General features: G+C 34.5%; 1 protein-coding gene across 3 annotated transcripts; it reads right to left on the reverse strand.

Moving 5' to 3' along the window:
* Positions 1 to 225: 225 nt before the first annotated feature.
* On the reverse strand, positions 226 to 17,369 carry LOC137831716 (branched-chain-amino-acid aminotransferase-like protein 2). 3 transcript variants are annotated; one of them, XM_068639503.1, is made up of 30 exons: positions 17,224 to 17,369; positions 17,076 to 17,145; positions 16,796 to 16,921; positions 16,645 to 16,708; positions 16,466 to 16,553; positions 16,182 to 16,266; positions 15,885 to 15,941; positions 15,569 to 15,682; positions 15,006 to 15,076; positions 14,478 to 14,901; positions 9,496 to 9,579; positions 9,063 to 9,161; positions 8,479 to 8,550; positions 7,910 to 8,002; positions 7,480 to 7,617; positions 6,978 to 7,036; positions 6,574 to 6,676; positions 6,213 to 6,401; positions 5,991 to 6,091; positions 5,003 to 5,057; positions 4,738 to 4,824; positions 4,267 to 4,318; positions 3,353 to 3,438; positions 2,751 to 2,804; positions 2,350 to 2,433; positions 1,891 to 1,962; positions 1,545 to 1,625; positions 1,331 to 1,366; positions 732 to 864; positions 226 to 523 (listed from the first exon to the last, which is right to left on the reverse strand). In XM_068639503.1, the coding sequence occupies exons 1-29, from the start codon at positions 17,361 to 17,363 to the stop codon at positions 736 to 738; spliced, it is 2,913 nt and encodes a 970-aa protein (XP_068495604.1). In that variant the 5' UTR covers positions 17,364 to 17,369; the 3' UTR covers positions 226 to 523; positions 732 to 735. The 3 variants fall into 3 exon arrangements, with proteins under 3 accessions (XP_068495604.1, XP_068495603.1, XP_068495602.1); XM_068639502.1 differs by lacking the exons at positions 14,478 to 14,901; positions 15,006 to 15,076; positions 15,569 to 15,682; ... (5 more) ...; positions 17,076 to 17,145; positions 17,224 to 17,369 and adding an exon at positions 10,204 to 10,391 and having other exon boundaries at positions 9,496 to 9,614; XM_068639501.1 differs by lacking the exons at positions 14,478 to 14,901; positions 15,006 to 15,076; positions 15,569 to 15,682; ... (5 more) ...; positions 17,076 to 17,145; positions 17,224 to 17,369 and adding an exon at positions 10,241 to 10,382 and having other exon boundaries at positions 9,496 to 9,614.
* Positions 17,370 to 17,614: the final 245 nt, after the last annotated feature.

Consider the following 17,614-nt stretch of genomic DNA (forward strand, 5'->3'; position numbering starts at 1 on the left):
CTTCACCAAATCTAACTTTTTAAGTGCTTCTTAAAAAGTAAAATAAGTTTAGAAAAATTGCATATAAAAAATAATATAAACTAATAAAATAGATCCTGTCACTAAACAACTCTGTTTTCACTTTATTAATTTAATCAAACTATCTAGTTGATAATAAGGATCCCCAAATTTTATGTATTGCTGATAAAAAAAAATTTATGAGTGATGATATTTAATATAATGGTATTTAATATTAATTCAACTCAGTGAATTTTTCATTCAGAATGTAAAATCAAACTTCCAACATTTTGCTAAAATCATGTTAATTTTCCAGTCAACGTGATTCGGAAAAAGTCAACTTGAAAGAAGCTCAAACTTAAGAAGCTCTAATGGAACCACGAACCTTTTAAAGAGGTTTTTTATGCTAACTTATTGAATACAAGAAAAAGGCATTTTTTTATTTTTGGAGAGAAAAATGCTTCCATATATGTATGTAGCTTTTAGTAATGTACAGCAGCAATTTCCGCTCACTTCCAACTGCAGTCTACAAGAGATGAAAAGAAGAAAGGGATTAAGGAAAAGTTTAATTAAGACCAAAAAAGTGTTTATATTTTACAGAATTGGGAATACAAATTTTTTATTCATATTCTGAATTGTAAAGTTCAAAAAGTATTTTACTATTTTTTCATGGAGGTGAAGGAAGAAAACACCTTGTTTGTATTGGTTTAAGAGGAGAAAAAAAGATGCTATACCTTTTCAAGTCTTAATATAGGTTGGTATAGGTACACCAGATTCTTCTGTCAACTTTTTATAAACAGCTTGCAATCTTCTAGTGATTGCTCCAACTTCTCCATTGCCAATTATGCGACCATCAACCTTCACCACCTAAAGCAAAATATCCAATAAACTTCAATCTCATATCTAAATGGGTGCCTATACACCAAAAATATCCTCATTCAGGTGCTGATTGCAATGGTAAAAATCCAAAGTTGCAAATGGATGAACAAAGGCACTAGTCAGTTTTAATGGCATAGCCAAGAACTTTGTTTGAAACAAGATAAAACTACTTGGCTATGCCCTTTAAATGACACTGTACTGACAGTTTAAAGGCACCTTGCTAAGGACTTGCCATAACACAAATCAATTTTTAAGAGTTGATTAGACAGTATAGTTTGTCACCCTCATCATAGTAAATATATAACAATGAACATTCTTTTAAGCTTTGACAATCATTTGTACAATTGATTATGAAAGTAATCTGCCAATCAGGTAACATTCTAGATGCATACCAGAAGCATTATCTCACAATGTATGGTAAGATTCAGTTGACAAAGGTATAATAGGCACTTACTGGGCTTAGTTCTCCCATTGTTCCAGTTGTCCAGACCTGCAACATAACTCAACATAAATTGGGTGATACACACACATATATATAATTGAAAAAAATTTGCGGAAATTATTTATATGCTAAAAATAATAGATTATTGTAAAATTATCATAAGTTAATCCCTAATATTATAGATCAATTTTTGTTTAGAAACGTATTTGAAATGGTATATGGGAACCTCATCTGCAGTATGCACTTCTGACAAGCTGATTCTGCGCTCCTCTAAGATGAACTGTTCTTTCACAACAAGATCCATTACCTAAAATTGCAAAGAAGAAGTACACTTTAGTAGAATCAAAGAGGAAAAGTAATGTGGCATGTGTTGAATTAAATTATAATCCTAACCTTTTCTAGTCATCTACTCCATTTCCTACCAAAACAAGTTATTCTTTGCCAACACAATGGCTCTCTAGTAAATAAAATAAGATGCTCAATAAAAGCTTTTCCTATATACTTCTGTCCCAACATAAATGCTACAACATATGCATATATTGGTTTTGAAACAATGAGTGTACGAAACTTACAGTTGCACGAGTAATGCCAGGAAGACAGTAATCGGCATGAGGTGTCAAAACACGGCCCTTTTTAACGACAAACTGCAGACAGAAGAGCAATAAATGAGTTGAAGTGTTCAAGACATTAGACCCTGCACTATCTATGTTGCAAGAAGAAAACCCTGTGATCCTTCTAAAAAAGGGGGTCTTGAACAAGCTTTTGTTTCTCCCTAGACTGCAAGGTGACAACAAACCAGCAACATATTTGCTGCATCGCGCATCATACAAGGATGTTATTTCACATGTTATGAGCATGCATTGAATTGACTAATTTGTCATTGGCTCAGAGTTAACCCTCGTGAATTTTGTTTTTAAATATAGTTTTGTGTATATCACTAGTCCAAAGCTTGGAATCCAAGAAACATGTCCATGCTGGCTGCTACCTAGAAGATAATTAGCACAACAAAATTAGGAAATTTGAGGACATACAATGTTAGTTGCATTGGTTTCTGACAAATAACCATCTTGGTCGAGCATGATTGCATCATCTGCTTTTGCGTTATTGCCTTCAATCTGCACTTGGCCAATAATAATATTTTAGTAATGTATAGATATTAGTAAGACGAGATGCTACCAAATTATATGGCAGTTATAATATGCCGTAATTGCAGCTATGGTTAATAATACAATAATACATGGTTAATAGCAGGGGTAAATACACATAAACTCATTTTCTTTTCCTGATACAACATTCTCCACAATACTCTATAATGAAATTAATTCAACAACCATCACTTTTACAACTGAAATCATCTACTTCCAATAACAGCAGTTAACACATTTTGGTTGAATGCTAAGTGTAAAATATCCTAAGAAGAACTGGAAAATACCTTTGCAAGTATGTTATTGAGAAGGTTATTGTGATGAATCTTCGAATCCAAGTTCTGGTAAAAACAAAAACAAAGAAAAGGGGATGGCATAAAGTCATTTGATAAAACTAAAGGTGTATGCCAATCAAACAGAACATTAAAGGTTGAACGAATCTCATTCTTTTATAGGAAAGACTATTAAGCCACTCATAATAATAATAACAATAATAATAATAATAATAAAATAATGGCATTAAGTTCTTCAACTAAGTAGCATTAAATACTTTGCTAGTCTTTCTTTGTCAACACAAACCAGGATGGGGCAATGTATTTGGTGATAATACCACTATACATCTTTATATTTTCTAATTGTTTTGTCTTTCTTTTATCCTCTTTATGTACTTGTCCAATTTTCCTTATGATTATAACTCTTTTTAGGCACCTCTCTTTTTTCTATGTATCTATGTTATCCATATGATTATATATTTTTGGGGGAAAGAATAAAAGCAGATGTGAAAACTATAGTATCAAACTAACTGATGGAAGAACCATGTCAGTCAAATGTTCTCCAATCTATAAAATGAAAGAAAACCATGATAACAAGCATGCAATCAGAAACTTACATTTGGTGAATTACGGCGTGTTGTAGCAGTTACAAGAACTATACCACGGGTATTATCATATACTGGGGGTTTCCATTCAGCAAGCACTGCATATTTAAAAAAGAATCAATTTACTGCAAAATGTTTATCCATTTCAAAAGCAGTGATAGTCAAGGTAACCTATACAAAAAAATGTCATGAAAATGTCATCTTGTATCCTCCACAAATGAACCACAATGTTTTCTTATTTTATAGGGTTAAACAACAAATATTACCTCGTTCGAATTATCATGCCAAGTCTATTTAGCATTTCATCAAGTGATGATTCCAAACATTTTAATATTACTGAAACTGCATGATTTTGCTTGACTTAGTTAAAAAGACTAGGTGAAGATTTATCAAAGCTTAAAAGAACTATTATAGTTAAAAAATAACTAGCAACTAGCTTTAAAACATGTAGAGGATCAAAGTCCAGTTAAGTTTGATGGTGGAAAATCTTACATTTGGAGGGGAATGGATGTAAAATGCATGTTGGAGATATAACCAATATAAAAATAAACTATGCAAGCTCTTTTTTCCCTTCTTTAATTTTTCTATTGACTGCTCACATTTAAGATTTTGTGTTTGATCAGCTATTAGTAGCCTAATATTTTCATCAATCATTTAATTTTTTTAGTCAGTTTTCTAATATCTATCATGTTTTGCTTTCTTCTGTCCTTTAACAGAAAGCTCCTCATGGGGAAAGACTTCACTTGATCCCCTTCTCAAATCCTTTCTAACCTAATAAAAATCATATCACAAATCTTGATAGGTCAATTTGAAAACTTCAATTCGCTCAATACTGCAAAAATTGGCATATAAAAAGTCGTTCAGGAGTATAACAACTTTGATACTAACATCAAAGTTAATTATTTGGCAAAGGGATAGGGAGTTACCAATTAATGTACACCCATAAAGATTGAATGATGGGCTCATCCCAGAAGAAACCTGGATAAACAGAATATTCCTTTAGTTAAAACAGGAATGCTCCATAAAATTACATGTTTAATGGTTTCGTAAATTAAGTTTTTTTTATCCACATGGAATAAAATACAGCTACTCATGAAAGGGACTTTAATACAATTTATTTCATTTTACAATAGTTTCATTGAATAATCAAACAAACATAACCCTTTGCTTCTTAATTGAGATTTCTGGTTAATATAATCATAAGGAAACTGTATAACATAAAGATTGAGAGGCTTTTCTGTCCACATATACTCTAATATATTATTAAAATTATGAAGCCGCTCCCATATAACGCTGAGCATTTCCGTGTGAATGATGATGAAACAGAATTTGACAAAATATTAGCTTTAAGAAATTATTTAACTAGCTGAAATGATAAATGAGAGAGATAGTAAAACCTTTTTCCCTCGTGTTAGGGAAAGTCGAATGTGGGAATTGTCAAACATGTTATTCCTAATCAAAGTTGTGAAAATTGCTTCCTTAATCTGCAATGTTTTGAACATACATTATGATGATAACCTAAACAAGACTGAAAAAATAGCATTTAACACTTAGCTTTTAACAGAAAAACAGAACCATGTGACAAAAAGCCTATTGGGAGGGATAACAAGCAAAGAGTGTTTTAACTACAGGCTAGATGAACAGAATGCATCTAAGACTCACCTCATCCCGATCAGGAACATTCTCAAAAGCTAAAGCTTTTGCTGAATCAAATAACCTATAAGAAACAAGAAATGTTAGAGGACAAAAACATGAGTATAGAATATATGGCCTTTAGGCTTACTTTTAAACTAACAAAAAATGTAAAACAATCTCTACTCCTAAAATAATAATATAAGAGAATACACTAAGAATATCCCTAGGAACAAACTAATTTATCTCTACTCCTAAATTTTATATTTGCAATAGTTTTACATTTTTAGTTAGCTCGAACAATGCTAAATGTCAGTAGAAAAGGATTGAGAAAATAGGAATGTGTCCAGAAGATAATTCTTAAGTCTCTCTTGCAGTGACAAGATTTTTCCCCAAAATGTTTACTAAATTGAACATGAAAAATATGACACAGCCCATACATTAAACCACTGAAGCACTCCAAGTGGTATGACACTATCTGGAAAAGTTCATGGATGATCAACGTTTCAAATGAAATAGAACTACTCACTGAAAAATGGAACCAAGCATGTTTTTAGTACCATGGGCAATAATTTATAGGAGACTATGCAAGGTGTGTATGCCTCAAGAGAAGATGTGAAAGAGTCACAGGAATTAAATTAAAAGAAACTATAATCATGACATAGAAAGGTAAGGTTTCTTTCTCTATGGGAAAAGAGAAGAAAATCATGCAGGCATATCATATATGGTATGTAGAAGTAAAGTTACAAAAGACTACGAGACTACTAATAGAAACCACGAAATAATAGGAAGAATGTTTATATTGATTTCTGAAAAACCAAAAGAATGTGACAGTAACTATTTCAAATTGCAAAAGCTGGTAAGTATCAGTGGCACTTATAGCTTTATTGTAGTATGTGATTGACTTATAATCATTCAACTTAATTTATTGTATAACTAAATCAATTATGCAATCAATTAGGAATAATGTGATAGCATTACATATAAACTATTCAATTTCTTAGATTTGTGACATCACCTGTCTAGATGCTCCTCTAGCTTAAATATCTTTCCATTATACACTCGAAGTCCCTCCCAAACTGAGTCACCTCCTTGGACAACTGAATCAAACACAGAAACCTGCCAGATCACAGCATAATATTTTCAAAACCATGAGAATCTGTGCATCAATCATATAAATCTGAAGCTTTATAATATAAAAACATACAGCAGACCTTTTAATTATCATATAACTAATTACCTTAGCACTATCACGAGGTGCAATCTCATCACCAACCCAAGCAAGCAATTTCTCATTTGCTGGAACAGGAAGATCGGGAGTAGGTAAAGGAGGCATCAGAAGAGATGATTTTTTCTTCACATGGCGCCGCAGCATATTATACAGGGGTAGACTTTGCTCCAACAAATCGTATAGAGAAAAAGGAAATGGCTGAAAAAGAAGACAAGTTTAAACTTTACAGCTTAACTATAGTCAGGTTTTTGGTCACCTATACCAGTTAATGGCAATAGGCAATGAAGCAAACAACGTCAAATACTAGCAATGGACAGCATGGATTCTCTATAACAGACACTAATATAACATGATAAAAACAACCAAATACCTGGGGATACTTTCTAGGTTTCTCAAAACAGGTAGATTTATGCACAGTCTTGTACCACCAAGGGGCCCACAAGCCATCTATTTCCTTTGGACCTGCTTCCCACCTGGAATTTTTTTGTCAACCTATTATGTATTTTTGCACAATAAGAATAACAGGGATATTGTTTTGTTTGGAAGCGAAATAGTAACTTGATGAATGCTTTTAACAAAAGTTCCAAGTTTCCAAACAAAAATGACAAAAACTCCAATGATCATAAATTTAAAAGGAATTCATAAAGTAGCACAGCCTATTTTTTGGGTGCATTTATGTAGCTTTAATGATAAACTCATCCCCCTTGGCTTCCTCTCCATGTTTTTAACTTTGTTGGGGGAATTTATTATAAAGGGTAAAAAAAATCTACATACTTTAGCATTGCAGGTTGAAAAGGAATCTCCAGATCATCACAGAGACAGCGTAGAGTAGCCTACAAATCAACAAGATCATGACATAAGATAATTAAAAGATAAAACTTAAAGCCATATTTTGAGTTAGTTTGTCAATATTATTATCTAGGGACTAGGCCAAAATATTTATATGATAAAAGTAATATCCATGATTATGATAATGGCAGCTCGGGTTGGAGTAACTGTGGCGGTTTGATGTTAGTGGTTTTGTGTTGGCCATGACGTGGTGGCAGCAAAGGAAGCAATGTGGTAGTGGCAAACTGTGGTGCAACATCAAGAAGTAGTGATGATGCAAAGGTGGTGGTGGGGATGAAGCGGTAGAAAACTTAACTTTTTCATAGTAACTACAATAGTAATTCAGATAATTATGGATGTAATGGAACTATGATTCCTTCCATTTTGGAAGGAATGGCCATTGCCTTTTCATATTGACTGCCAAACAAACTTTCAGCTCATTAAATACCTCAGGGTCTTGTTGAAGTTCTGCAGCATCAATAACAGGTGGTGCCTTTCCAATCTCACGAAGCTCATTGTATATACAAACCAGCTCTGCCAAACCCAACTCATAGAAAGATGGAGGGACAACCTTATCAAAGGATGGCTGAACATACACAATTGAGTGTAGCACACAAGAACTATCACGCAGTAGCCATAGACATAAATAACCACAAAAATCAGAAAAAATGATAAAATATTTACAACACCCTATATGCATTATTACTGAAACACAAAGCTCATAGGCTTTTTCACAAGCCAGCTATTTTTAAAGTAGATATATGATAGATATGTATGCCTTTGGACCAATACTACATATGCATATGAGAAAGAAAACATGCAGAATTGGCTTGTTATTTTAGTAACAAAAAATGAGTAATAAATGAAAGGCATTTTACCAATATATCAAGAGGATTTCTTATTAGAATGAAGTGCTTTCCTTTCTTCATTAGATCACCAGTCAAACCTTGTAACCGTTGCTTTGATATATGCTGAAAACAGCAAAAGTAAAAAGATAAGTAATGAAGTAGAAGAAGAAAACAAACTTGGTTTGGATAAGACATTGCAAAAGCTCAAGATAAACTAATTAGTATGTTTTTTTTTTTGGAAAAACGGATCAGTTTCCTTCCACCTCCTCATGGGGACCCCTGTGTTGATTAATTTGGACACATGCCAGTTGTGGGACCTTCCTAGAGCAAAACCAATTCCTATCCAACTAAAACTACAAGCATAATTTAACATAATAGCAAAAGATGTTGATTTTTGTAACAATTAAAGCTTCTGCTTCAGTTTCTTTGACTTACTGCAGAGCTTCCCCATCACAGAATTAGAATGGGAATTACAAACTTTTTTCACCTTGATAAAAAGTTAATGGTATAATACCTCCTGTCAATGAAGTAAATGGTTATAATGTTCTTCTATATACATTTTCTGAGAGAATGAATATCTCGGAAGATGCGTTCTTTACCTTACAGAATCTGAATTTCTTCTTTCCTGGACCAAAAATTATGTCGCTAGTGACCTTATTTCCATCAGATTCCTGTTACATAGAAACACCAACATTTTTCAATATGAAGCATGGGAAGAGGATACTACAAGAGACAAGGACACATGAATGATTATCATATATGATGGCCGAGGAAACATTGCAAGTAAATTTTAGAGTTCAATATGTAGAACTTACAGAAGACAGAATCTTCAGAACTCTATTAAGAAAAAGGAACCATTTAAAAGAACTTGAAGATACTTGTATACTTTCACTCTAGATCAGAGATGCTTATATTTTTCAGAATTCTCACATTCAGTGCCACACCATCTACATTTAACAAAGAATTATTTTCCCCACCAAACAGACACAAAGACATGTTTATCATCACTATAGACAGTCATTTTAAATATACAACGATGCCAGAACAGTGATTGAGTGAACATAAAGTTAAAGTGTTAAGAATGCTATAATAAAAGCATAATCAAATCAACCTAGTTCTTAGCATCAACTACAAGACGTTTAGAGGAGAGATAATGAAGGAGGACATTTTGTGAAGAACATACCATTTTTGAGAGTAGCTCCTCCCTGTAGGGTCTATCAAGACCTGTTACTCTAAGGAAATTTGCATAGAGGGGCTCATCAAGCACTTCTATGTCATCCCTCTGCATAGCACATATGAAGGACGAAAAGCATGAAAACAACTTTACCAGAAAGAGGATTCTTGAGTAATCATCAATAGCAAATCACAATTTCAATTATTTAATGGAATCATTAATATATCGGTAGAATACTAGGTAAACATTTGTTGTAACTCACAAAATCAAAAGAATAATAACAACATCATCATCGTCATCAACAACATCCCTTTCTTACCATGTAAAGTCGGCTACAGTCACTGGACAAATGATGATGAGATTTTACAAAATAAAAAGGTCAAACAATGCATTGAGCCCAACAAAATACATTGGCAAGAAAAAAGGTGAGTGTGAGAGATACCTGAGCAAACGAATACATGAGACTGGTACTGAGGGATCTAGGAGCAGACCACGAGTGAATCACCTCCACTTCACTCTCCGCCATCTCTGATTTCACCATGCTAAGCTAAGCCTTTCTTTCTGATTCAATTTGATTAGAATATTATCAGTAACAGTGATGGAATCGACTGGATAGCCACTTTTCTCTATGAGAATCACAATAAAACAGAATATAAAAACATGGGTCAAAATCTGGGAACAGGAACCAACAAATTCCGAGGAATCTCAAAGGAGTTATGTTAAATTTTGTGAGGATTTTACTTTTATCCTGAGAGGCAAAAGAAACATGGTAACTAGGAAAGTACTATGGTCTGGTAATTAATTTATACTAGTTAACTACAGAGGTTGACACATGAGAGATGCATTTTGTTTGGCTTTTTGTCTTCTACTGTGAGTAGTTGCTAACTTGGAATTGCATAGAGAAGATGAAAAGTGTTTTGATTTTGATTAGAATGCCATAAATATAATGCCTACATTTTGAACAAAAGACCAAAAGACCAATGGATCACAAAGGTTTATTCCTAATTATTTTTTTACTACCCTTTTTCAATATACAACTATTTCATAATCTTAATATAGCAATATTAATTAATCTAGGTGTAACTTGATTTTTGGAGATATGTATAATCACTCTAACATTGAAATAGAAAAAAAAGATTAAAGTGGATACCTTTTAACCAAAAACAAAGATAAAGATAAAACACAACCTTTTCATCTGATTAAAGGTTTTCTGAAATTTGCAGTTATCAGAGACCAGAGCTTACAACTACTTTTTGTTAACGATGGATGGAAGACAGCACAACAATAAAATTTGCTTGTCACAACTTTTGGAGAAGAATTCCTTTTCACAAAATCATTGCGTGTCAACAAACGCACATCGCTTAATTCGTTGTGCACACGTGTTATCCACTATCTGTCAAATTCTCATCCCCAAACATGTCCTTATCTACTTTGTATTTTCACGAACAAATATCATTCAAATAACTTTGTGAAGTTTATAAATTTAATTGATACAATAAAATTTTTAAATTATTCTATTTCAGTAAAAAAAAAATATTTTTCTCTTCAATTGTAATATCAACACTTGTATGTTCTCAATGCAAGGAAAAAAGCATGAAAAATACAAGAAAGAAATTAAAAAACTGGAGACTCACTAAAATACCTTTTAGTAACACTGAAAAATAATTATAATTGTCAAATATAATATTTATTTCCTCCTTATTTATAAACTAAATAATGCCAAAAAAATTATTTTATTTTTAAATTGAGTAACTATAATTCTCACCACATGCATGATCTTCAACTCGACTGTTTCTTGCTGTATCTTCATGTATTCTTTTCTCACCTCCACAAATTTTTGTAATATTTTATAATCTGATTTTTTTTAAAATTTATAATTAGTTTTCGAATTATATAATCTTGAAGTCTTTTTTAATATGCATGGTTAGTTTAGTTTATGGATCATGTAATCCGAAGGTCTTTTTAACTTATAGATTACATAATCCATAAGTCTTTTTTTAAATGTGTGTCCGGATTACATAATATTCTATGAAAGTGACACAAGAAGGATAAAAAAGTATTTTTATGTATTGTATGGGGGTGGTAGAAGAAGCTATGGAGGTGCAAGGTGCAGGAAGAAACAATTCTTCAACTCTCATCTCTCAATTAAAATAAGACTTTTACTTATTGCACCCCTTAATTACCATCAGCATCACATAATTTTTAAAATAATCATTCTATTTTTAATGGAATATTTAAAAAGTGATTTTTAGATCACCTATTTTGAAAAAAATAGTTTTTAAAAACAAAATTTCTAGAATATGAGACGATATTTCTACAACAAGCTTTTTAAAATAAGTTTTCTAGAAAAAAAATTCAAAATATATGTAATATTTTCAAAATATTATATCAACATCTATCTTCCTTTTCTTTTCAGGATATTTTAATCTTTTTGCTATTAACATGGAGGTGCACATAGTAATCAAGGGGTAGAGGAAGCAAAAGCAGAAGAATAATCTAACAATCAAAGCCTTAATTGAGAGATTAAAACTTAACATAACATAACAAATCCTATGAATTCTATTTTATGTTTAGTGTGTTTATTAAAAACAACGAGATTAAAAAGCCATGCTAAAATGTGATGCATTTTAGTTCCACTATAAATGATGGAAAAAGAAAGGGACAACATTTTATACTATCAATTTATTTATTTTAATGAATATTTAAATATATAAATTATATTTTAGTTTAGTTAATTATAAATTTTGATTTATTTATTTAAATAAAATATTCGAATCACTACTAAATACACATTTATTTTAATATTAAATATTATTTAATTTACGAGTCCATACTTTTTGGTTGGGATTTTTCTGACTAAAATTATTTCATTTGAAATCGATAATTATCAATAATTAAATTATTTTCAATCATAATTATTTCAACTAATATTTATCAAAATTATTCTTTAAACTTTGCTGGTTGGAATTATATTGTAATCAACTTTTTTCCCCCGAATAACATAAGCAAAATATCTAAAAACTCACATAATAGACATTAGAAAAACAACAATTCACTTGGCCTAAAAATATCTTTAGCTATATTGATTGAAAAATCATCCCAAGAGTATGAAAAAAAAAATGGTTGTCATAGGATTTTTCAAAAATCCAATAATCTAAATCCAAATAAATGGGTTGGATTTAAAATTCATATCCATTTTAACTAGATTAAATTTAAATAGATTTTTTTAAATCCATTTAAAGTGGATTAAATATAGATTCAATCCATTTTGTTAATTAGATTAAATTCACTTTGTCAATTACATTAAATCCATTTTGATATGAACACAAACTAACTTGGCTCGAACTGGGCCTAAGCTGACTCAACCTGAAAGCGGAACAACTCGGTTAGACATCGGCCCAGGCCCGAACGACTCGATATCAGCTTGAGCCCGGACGACTCATCATTGGCCCAGGCCAAGACGACTCGACAATGGCCCGGGCCTGGATGATTCGACATCAGCCCAAGCCCGTTCGACTCAACATCGGCCTGGGCCCACTCGGCTTAACATCGACCCATGCCCGCTCGACTCGACATTAGCCAGGGCGCAATCGACTTGACATCGATCCGGGCCTGCTCCACTCCACATCGGCTCGAGCCCGGACGACTCGACATCGGCTCGGGCCCGAACGACTCGACATTGGCTTGGACCCGCTCGGCTTGACATGGACTTGGGCGATTCAACATGGGTCCGAGCCCATACAACTCAACATGGGCTCGGGCCTAAACAACTCAACATCGACCAAGACGATTCGAGAATGGCCCGAGCCCGCTCAGCTTGACATCGACCCGGGCCCGCTCGGCTCGTCATTAGCCAGGGCCCAATCGACTCGACATCGACCCAGGCCCGCTCCACTCGGCATCGGCTAGAGCCTGGAGACTCGACATCAGCCCGAACTCGGATGACTCGACATCGGTTCAGCCCGGACGACTCGACATCGTTTCGGGCCCGGACGACTCGACTTTGGTCTGGGCCCGGACGACTCGACTTCAGTCTGGGCCCGGACGACTCGACAATGGCCTAGGCCCGAACGACTCTACATCGGCTCGAGCCCGCTCGACTTGACATCGGCTCGATCCCACGAGACTCAAGATTGGCTCGGGTCGAATCAACTTGACATTGGTTCGGGCCCTATGGACTCGACATCGGCCCGGGCCAGGGAGACTCGACATCGGTTCGGGCTCGTTCGACTCAACATTGGTCAAGGCCCAATCGACTTGACATCGACTTAGGCTCGTTCCACTCGACATCGACCCGGGCCCATTCGGCTTGACATCGACCCGGGCCTGGTCAACTCGACATTGGTCCGAGCCCAGGAGACTCGACATTGACCTAGGTTATACATCAGCCCGGGCTTGCTAAGCTCGACATTGGCCTGGGCCCGTTCGGGTCAACATCGGCCCGGGCCCGAGAGACTCGACATTGGTTCGGGCCCGCTCAGCTCGACATTGGCCTGAGCCCAATCGACTCGACATCGACCCGGGCCCACTCCACTCGACATCAGCCCGAACTTGGGAGACTTGACATTGGCCCGGGCTTGTTCGGCTCAACATCGGCCCAGGCCCGTTCGACTTGACAGCGACCCGGGCTTGCTCAGCTCGACATTGGCCTGACCCGTCCGGCTCGACATCGACGCGGGCCCGGCGAATCGACATCAGCCCAGGTTACTCGGCTCGATATCGGCCCGGGCCAGCTCGGCTTGACAATAGCTCGGGCGCGCTCGGCTTGAAATCGACCCGGGCGCGCTCGGCTTGAAATCGACCCGGGCCCGCTCAGCTCAATATGGGTTCGAGACTGTTCGGTTAGACATCGACCCGGGCCCGCTCGGCTCGACATCGGCTAGATTTTCTTGGCTTAACTTGGATCGGGCCAAGTCAAAATCTATCCCAAAATGCAATTTGGATAATTCAAAAATGTATCCAATCTATATCTAATCCATATCCAATTAAATGGATTTGATTTAAAATCCAAAAATATGAATTTGGATTTGAAATAAATCCATTTAAATGGATTAAAACTAATATGGATATGGATAATTATGAATTGGATTTTGTAGTTTGAATTTTTTGCCCACCCTTAGATACAAATATCAGAGTGGAAACAGCATGGGAAATTTTCAAAATTCTTATTTCTAAGATATAAAATTCTATAATTTCAAGTAATCAAATTAATTATGAAAATGAATTACCATTACGAACTAAAATATTATTATGCAAAACCACTATAAAGTATAATCTAACATCATCAGTTTTCTATCTTTACCAATGTCTTAGGACCTTACAAGTAAAAAAAGGAAAACACAATATGTGAAAGACAAGTAAAAAAAGGAAAACACAATATGTGAAAGTCAAATGATGGTTATTGTGTGTTTAGGGTTTAGGGACCTTACTGCAAGTGATTCGCAATAGTCTTACACTGGCTTGGTTGTATGATTGCATGTAGCAGAGCAGATTCAGTGGCTTCAATGAATCAGTAAGGTCCACAATATCAAGGTTTGCCTGTTCCCCTAGAGTCAGAAAATAGTTGAAAGTTTCAATGTTCCTTATAACATATGCAATATAAGCTACTGGTGCTTCCTTTGACATGCTACTACTCCCATCATTATAAATTGCTTTGCATCTACCATTACATATGTCAATAGCATCTTCATGATTTTGTTCACCATTTCCATGTTTAATGTTTGGAGAGAGGCTCTTGCAACTTGCATGCTGTCTGCAAAAGCTTGAATTCATCTGATTCAAAAGAATGGCAAGTACTCGAACAAGATGAGGCAGGCAAACTGGATCATATATCACATCTGCTCCCAAACTGAAATAGTAATATACTGAGGAATGACATTTGAATTATGAACAAATTTAAAGTATAAGAAATTAAGTTCTTTAATTGAGTAGAAACTTCAGTTGAACTCTCACATAACATCTGGCATGATATCTTGAAGTTGACTTTCTGATGCAGATTCCCATGGCAGATACAAGCATTTTACCTGAGTGAGATACATGGATCAGTTCATATTACAGAACCTTGGCAACATACAATACAGTTTATATTCTCTTCTATCTACACATACAATCCATTACAAAAAGGTTTTCAAAAGAATGCAGATCATGTACACCCCCAGACAGTTTTGTTTTTAGCTTTTATTGCCATTTATCAACACAGACTACACACTGCAACAAAAAGGACAAAATAAAACTTCAAAAAAGAAATTTATAGATTAATCTTCTATGAACAAAATCTACAACCACATGTTAGAACCATGCACTAAAAACGTATGAAACTCAAGATAAGCACAACAACACTCAGAAAGAAGATAAGTAGAAAGTAAAAATTTAAAAATACTGAAAATTGGTATTTATATATCAGCTTAGCCAATAGCTCAGTATCACGCAAAACCTGAGAGAAGATGTTGAGAGGATTACATTTTCTATGCATGAAAGAAAAATAAAATGCACGGCCTATGCAAATTCAGACTCACCATCTTTGGGTCTTTGCTTCTTTCTGGCACATTAGACTCAACATTCAGGTTGTTCAACTCCAAATTAAGCTTCATGTTAGCTAAAGTTGATAGGTCACCATCACTTAATATCACCTGTTTATAGACAATAACAAGCTTCCAGTTGACTATATTCAACTACAAATATCACCTAATGTTACCCATATAATAATTAAAACAAATAGCACCTTTTTCTCGTTTAAATTTCGGAGTTCTAGCTAAAACATCATACTTCAATAACAAATATGTCATCATTCAAAATGTTCATGGATGAATCATCAAGTATAGTTGGTCATACCTTGGAAGCTTTCACATGGGCTAGACACAATCCAACTAAGCCAACTCCTGAACCAATCTATTTCAAATTTTTTAAAAGTGCACAAAGGTTAGAACAGATGAAAGCTAATCTTAATGCAATAAATGAAATGACAAAAAAATTATAAACTACACAGTAATAGCACAATTGCATCTTAGAGCCTCTCTGTTAAGTGGAGATAATCACATAATTGTCTCATCATCACATGCAAGGCCGCTCATGACTGGATAAAACCTTATTATTGCTACTGGATTTAACAAACTCAAACATAGAACTGACCTCAAAGCATGATTTATTAAAAAATAATTCTGGATGAGAAAGTATTAACTCGGACAAAAACAGACTTGATGGCCATATTGAGCACCTGCATAACCAAACCAATATCATCTTTAAGAATTTAATGCGAATTCCACAAATATACATGTCGCATATGCATACTGAGGGAAGAATTATTATATAAGAAGCTGTAGATAGATCCAAGAAATGCCCAATTTAATGGTATTGCTGAACTCAACACAAGTTGAACTCTCATGTAGCAAGAGCACTGGTTATTATGAGCATACCCAGTATCACCTTCAAGCATGTTTAGAGAACACTGCAGCGAAAACACCAGTACCCTCGAGTGTGGACAACTTAGGAGTTCAGAACAACCTAGCCATTCCAATTTTACCAGCCAAAGAAAATCTGAATGAAACAACATCATAAGAATAAACGGAGAAACATAACCACAATCAAGATTTACCATCAGGAAAAAGAAATGAAATTTTTTTGCAGATTCTTCCATCCCTCTTCCCCAAACTATCATCCTAGCAAAAAAGAAAGAAAATCAAGAAAAAAATCTAACCCACCAGACAAAAAAAGAAGCTTGGAGAAATTAATTGATAGAATAAAACCTTGAACGATGTCATGTAGTGAGCATAGAGCTCGTACAAATTATCCAACACATAGCCATGTTCTAACTCAACTTGAGTAATAAGTTTCTTGAGAAAATTCTTCAAGTAAGGAGCATGAAAATCACCCTGCATTTATCATTCTATCCAATCAATCAAGCCCAGAGGCGAAAATTAGTTTGGTTTAGTTATATTCATTTTGACTTCTTGTTTTTTTCTTTTACAAGTGTTTTTAAAGAAAAGTTCATCTGCCCAAAAAACAAAGTAGAAAATTAAAGATTACAGGAGTGGAAAGGCAATGGTCCCAGATGAATTGCTGAACTTGTTCCGTGATTGAGCCTCCACCAAACGCCCTGCAAAACTATCTGTGTCACTGCTTTTTGAAGTCTTGCTGAAATACAAAGGAGAAGAAGGAGTGAGGGAAGAGAAACCTGGCATGGGAGATAACACAGTGGAAAGGTTCAATGGCCAGGATTGAAGAAAGCAAATGGCGGGAACAAGACAGGGAAGGATCTAAGTCTTGCTCCATCGCCACTTCCACTGCTATGCTCTTCCTCCGACAATCTCCCATTCTATTCAGAACATGTGCTTTTTATAGTGTCCAAAACAAACTCCTAATATTTACTTTATTGTTTTTTATGTTTTTTTATTCAATTTTAGTAAAAGAACAATTTCTTCCTTTAAAATGCTCTGCTTCCTTATAATGTTTATTTTACTTATATTTTTAATAAAAATACTTCCATTTTCTTAATTTAATTTAAATTTGATATTAATTAAATTTTATTAAAAATATAAATAGAAGTTGAATGATTTCTTCTTGTA

Source organism: Phaseolus vulgaris, chromosome 6, assembly GCF_000499845.2.
Source record: "Phaseolus vulgaris cultivar G19833 chromosome 6, P. vulgaris v2.0, whole genome shotgun sequence".
Classification (NCBI taxonomy): Eukaryota; Viridiplantae; Streptophyta; class Magnoliopsida; order Fabales; family Fabaceae; genus Phaseolus; species Phaseolus vulgaris.

Coding starts and splice junctions, on each gene's coding strand:
- LOC137831716 (XM_068639503.1), bottom strand. CDS start 17,363: ATGGGAGATTGTCGGAGGAAGAGCATAGCAGTGGAAGTGGCGATGGAG. Junction 6,402..6,573: donor AACCTAGAAAGTATCCCCAG/GTATTTGGTTGT, acceptor CTTCTTTTTCAG/CCATTTCCTTTTTCTCTATA. Junction 2,805..3,352: donor CACGCCGTAATTCACCAAAT/GTAAGTTTCTGA, acceptor TGTTTTTACCAG/AACTTGGATTCGAAGATTCA.